This window comes from Amphimedon queenslandica, unplaced genomic scaffold, assembly GCF_000090795.2.
Source record: "Amphimedon queenslandica unplaced genomic scaffold, v1.1 AMPQUscaffold_13423, whole genome shotgun sequence".
In the NCBI taxonomy this organism is placed as follows: domain Eukaryota; kingdom Metazoa; phylum Porifera; class Demospongiae; order Haplosclerida; family Niphatidae; genus Amphimedon; species Amphimedon queenslandica.
This window is the reverse complement of record NW_003546341.1, coordinates 93,247-98,660: the sequence shown is the minus strand read 5'-3', so window position 1 is coordinate 98,660 and position 5,414 is coordinate 93,247. Positions and strand designations below refer to the sequence as shown.

The window sequence follows — 5,414 nt, the reverse complement described above, 5'->3', positions numbered from 1 at the left end:
CGTGAGTCAGAGAGGAAACTGACTGAGCAGGCAAAGAGGGTCACTGATGCTAAACTAAAGGTGCTGTCAGAGCAAATGAAATCAGCAGAAATGAGTTTGAGTGTTCTGGAGGATGTTGAGGATTATGTGGAACAGAGTCTGAAGACAGGCAGTCCTCAACAAGTCCTGAGGTGTAAGAAACAGATGATGGAGCGTATGAGTGAAGTTACTGCAGGGATCAATGTGGAGGAGTTACATCCAAAAGAAAAAGCCGACTTTGTATTGAGTAAAGATATCAAATCACTACATCACATTGGAGATATTATTATACCATCACAAAATAGAGTGAAGAAGATTGATCGCGTTACACCTGCTGGCAAAGCAGTTTCGTTTTCACTATCAATGGAGGCACCAGATTCATCTGTTTTGTGTGTTCCCGTCTCTTCTCTGAGGTGTAGTCTAGTACCAGTTGGTAAAGGTGATGAACCCATTCACACTACAGTCACTACCACCAGCACTGATCCTGGAGTGTATAGGATACAGTGTAACCCTTCAACACGTGGTACTCATACAGTAAAAGTACAAGTATATGATGTACACCTTGAAGATATCTCACTAGTCATCCCTATCAATCCTTACCTTGATAACATCACTCCAGTACATACTATAACTGAGCTTAAGGGTCCCTGGGGAGTTGCTGTAACTGATGATAATCATGTTATAGTAACTGAGAATAGTGGTAACTGTGTAACAATACTGGATAGAGATGGAAAGAAAGTGAAATCATTAGGAGTTAAAGGAGGAAGTAGTATTGTCAAGTTTTTTTGTCCTCGTGGTATATCTATTACTCAAGACAAATTCATTCTTGTATCTGATGACCACAGGATCCAGAAGATAAGCATGGATGGATACCTTATAGCATCAGTTGGTAAGTTTGGCAGTGGACCACTACAATTCATTACTCCTTCTGGTATAGCCATTTCTCCTATAACAGGACAGGTTTATATTGTTGATAGGGGTAACCATTGTATACAAGTCTTGAATCCTGATCTAACCTTCTCTTATTCATTTGGTAATAAAGGATCAGCTAATGGACAGTTTCAGTCTCCACGTGACATTGTTATTGACAGCCAAGGATTAGTGTATGTTACTGATAGGAATAATCATCACATTCAGAAGTTCTCTCCAGATGGAAAGTTTTTGGGTCAGTTTGGTACTAAAGGATCTGGTCCTGGACAGTTTAAAGAGCCAAATGGTATAACAATAGATGCTGCAGCTACTGGTCTAGTGTATGTTAGTGAATGGGGCAATGATCGTATATCAGTCTTCACTAATGATGGCGTGTTTGTTACGAAGTTTGGAAGTAAAGCTAATAATTTTGATCACTTTAATCATCCTTATGGATTAACATTAGATAAAGATGGGTTATTGTATGTTTGTGATATTAATAATAGTCGTCTTGTTGTTTATTAGTCTTAGATTAATTTTATTAACTTTAATTCTAATATAATTTTGTTGAAAAATATATTAGTTAGTTTTTCATTAACTGGTGACATGCTGCATATTGTTATAATTGCATAATTATTGTTATTTTTTATATTATATGCTGCAGTTTATCCCATACATACTAGCAGACTATGAATTTCACTATTTGAGAGCTATGAAACCCAAGCTTTATGTACATGCTCAATGGCACATGGCCACAAATTCACCAAATTGAAAACCAGCCAATCATCAAAATTTAGCAATTCACCAAAATTTGGTATTTTTCCAGAATTACAGGCTATGCAACAGCAACACTCAACAATTTATTAATTGTTATACTTATGTTCCAGGGTGCATCAGTAGAAAGTCTTTGTAGAAGTAACTTTGTAGCTGTTACATGAAAACTGCTATACTCCAATTTACATGTAATGGTTGCTATGCTTCATGTATTGAGTTCAAGTTATGCAATTTTAGGAATTAGTCTACTTAAATCTTAAATCACAAAGAGAGCTGTACAGATTTTATTAATATTCCTGTTGCCGGTATAATGCTAAATTACTGATTTTATGAATAACGGAATAAGTGAAGCAAAAGAATCAAAGAAGCATTTATAGTCGATTTAGCTGATTGCTATGGGAAAGGAATGTTATTATCTTTATGTACTATTATCATAACTTCCTGTGGTCACATGCTTTGGATATTCCAAGGGTCATCAGGGGCAGGGTTATCTTTCCCTTCATTCCAACTTCTTCATTTTCTTATCGTTCGTTCTTGCTCTATCTTCATTTACCATCTTCTACCTTTATCTCTCTTCATTTTTTGTTCTTGCGTTACGTACACAGTTTTATTCTTTTCTTGAAATGGCAACCAAACCATCTTCATCTTCTCCTGGTCTCCTCAAACTGGAGGAACAGCTCACCTGTCCTGTGTGTCTTGACCACTATACCAACCCTAAGACTTTACCTTGTCTACATTCATTTTGTGAGCACTGTCTGGAGGGATTACCTCTGGATAAGAAGAATGAGACCTATTACCTCTCTTGTCCCACTTGTCGTCATTGTACAGAGTTACCAGAAGAAGGAGCAGGAGCCTTTCCTGTAGCATTTCATATAAACAACCTCAAAGAGATATACAGTCTAATGAAGAAAGTAGCTGATCCTCAACAGGTCACCTGTGACAACTGTACTACAGCTAATGCCACTGGATACTGCAAAGACTGCAGGAAGTTTATGTGTGCTGATTGTATCTCTATGCACAAGAAATGGGCCGACTTTTCTAACCATCAGCTGACAAATCTTGATGAGGTGACAGCCTCTGATGTCTCTTCTACTTCTCAATTGCTAGCTCCAGCTAAACAGGAGGCAACCCTCACTTGCTCCACTCATAACAAGAAAATGAAGCTCTACTGTGAAACATGTGATAGTGTTATATGTCGTGACTGTACAGTCCGTACTCATAAAGACCATGAGTATGACTTAGTCTCTGCCAGTTATACTAAACACTGTCAAGAACTGGAAGGTTCTCTTAATCCAGTAAAAAGGAAAATTGAAGGACTCAAGAAGGTCCTGTCTGCTCTAGCAGAGAGAGAGAGTGAGATCAGAGAGAGAGGAGAAGGAGTCTTAGAAGAAATACATGAAATGGTAGAGGAAATGATGAATGCTCTTCGTCAGTCAGAGAGGAAACTGACTGAGCAGGCAAAGAGGGTCACTGATGATAAACTAAAGGTGCTGTCAGAGCAAATGAAATCAGCAGAAATGAGTTTGAGTGTTCTGGAGGATGTTGAGGATTATGTGGAACAGAGTCTGAAGACAGGCAGTCCTCAACAAGTTCTGAGGTCTAAGAAACAGATGATGGAGCGTATGAGTGAAGTTACTGCAGGGATCAATGTGGAGGAGTTACATCCAAAGGAAAAGGCCGACTTTGTATTGAGTAAAGATATTAAATCACTACATCACATTGGAAATATTGTGACCTCTACTGCACTACAGCAGTGTAGAGTGAAGAAAATTGGTTGCTTTGAACGTCTACCAAAACAGAAGAAAGTTTCATTTTCACTATCAATGGAGGCACCAGATTCATCTGTTTTGTGTGTTCCCGTCTCTTCTCTGAGGTGTAGTCTAGTACCAGTTGGTAAAGGTGATGAACCCATTCACACTACAGTCACTACCACCAGCACTGATCCTGGAGTGTATAGGATACAGTGTAACCCTTCAACACGTGGTACTCATACAGTAAAAGTACAAGTATATGATGTACACCTTGAGGATACCTCACTAGCCATCCCTTTCAATCCTTACCTTGATAACATCACTCCAGTACGTACTATAACTGAGTTTAAGGATCCCTGTGGAGTTGCTGTAATGGATGATAATCATGTTATAATAACTGAGCTTGATGGTCACTGTGTAACAATACTGGATAGAGAAGGAAAGAAAGTGAAATCATTAGGAGGGGAAGGAGGAAGTGGTAATGTCAAGTTTTTATATCCTCGTGGTGTAGCCATTACTCCAGACAAATTCATTCTTGTGTCTGATAATGACAGGATCCAGAAGATAAGCATGGATGGATACCTTATAGCATCAGTTGGTGAGTTAGGCAGAGAACCACTACAATTCAGTGGTCCTTATGGTATAGCCATTTCTCCTATAACAGGACAGGTTTATATTGTTGATTGGTTGAATCATCGTATACAAGTCTTGAATCCTGATCTAACCTTCTCTCATTCATTTGGCAGTAAAGGATCAGCCAATGGACAGTTTCAGTCTCCACGTGACATTGCTATTGACAGTCAAGGATTAGTGTGTGTTACTGACTTTGATAATCATCGCATTCAGAAGTTCTCTCCAGATGGAAAGTTTGTGGGTCAGTTTGGAAGTGAAGGATCTGGTCCTGGACAGGTTAATGGTCCAAGAGGTATAACAATAGACACTGCAGCTGCTGGTCTAGTGTATGTCAGTGAAGAAGGCAATAATCGTATATCAGTCTTCACTAGTGATGGTGTGTTTGTTAGTAAGTTTGGAAGTAAAGGCAGTAATATTGATCAGTTTGATCGTCCTTATGGATTAGCATTTGATAAAGATGGATTCTTGTATGTGTGTGATCTTAAAAATAACCGACTTGTTGTTTATTAGAATAATTTTTTGTGTTGCCATTTTTATTTAAAAAGAACATTTGTTTGTTAATTTTTTGATCAACTTTTGTCCTGAAGATTATGGAAATAAATTCTTTCATTCATTCATTATGCATTGGAGATATACTTTTCTGCATGCTGGCCCCTAGGTCAACTACAAGTACGTATATTTTGGTAGGTCATATATGCATATTGGATTCATCATGCTTGCATAGGTATGTTGTAAGCAGTTAGGTTGTTGTCCTGTTAACAAAGCTTAACTACTTTTGACTGTGCACTCCAGAGCTGTAGTTCTTATTGTACCATTATAAGTCGCTTTCTTTCATTTAGTTACATATTGCACATGATTCCATTAGTACATGTCCATGTATTGTGGCAGGTATTTGCTATACTACACTTTGCTATACTTTGCTATATACAGGTATAGCAACTAAAATTGACTCATTTTTATACTTAATTTCATATGACCACTAATTCACCAATTTAAAACCAACTAATGACTATTAATTTAGCAATTTGCCAAAATTTAGCTTTAATTCCTTTTATTTATTACTGTCTGGTTTATGTAATTATAATTACTTGTATGTGATGTAGGGTGCATCAGTAGAAGGCCAGGAGAATATTCAAGAAATATTAATGAAGCAACTGGTACTGTGTCAATACTTGTGTGCTCTATCCATACTGAGAACTGGTGAGACAAAATATGATAATGCTGACATTTATATATCTCATTCATCTCCTTTCCTTGCTCCCTCCCTCTCTCTCTCTCTCTCTCTCTCTCTCTCTCTCTCTCTCTCTCTCTCTCTCTCTCTCTCTCTCT

At 37.8% G+C, this 5,414-nt stretch overlaps 1 protein-coding gene across 1 annotated transcript in view; it reads left to right on the top strand.

Annotated features, from left to right (window-relative positions):
- LOC100635482 (cap-specific mRNA (nucleoside-2'-O-)-methyltransferase 1-like) overlaps positions 1 to 5,314 on the top strand; it is a gene marked incomplete at its 3' end in the record, with an annotated part of 13,957 nt that extends 8,643 nt beyond the window's left edge. The window contains exon 9 of the mRNA XM_019996065.1: positions 5,189 to 5,314. Coding sequence (XP_019851624.1) covers positions 5,189 to 5,314 — 126 coding nt within the window. The remainder of the gene's footprint in view (positions 1 to 5,188) is intronic.
- Positions 5,315 to 5,414: the final 100 nt, after the last annotated feature.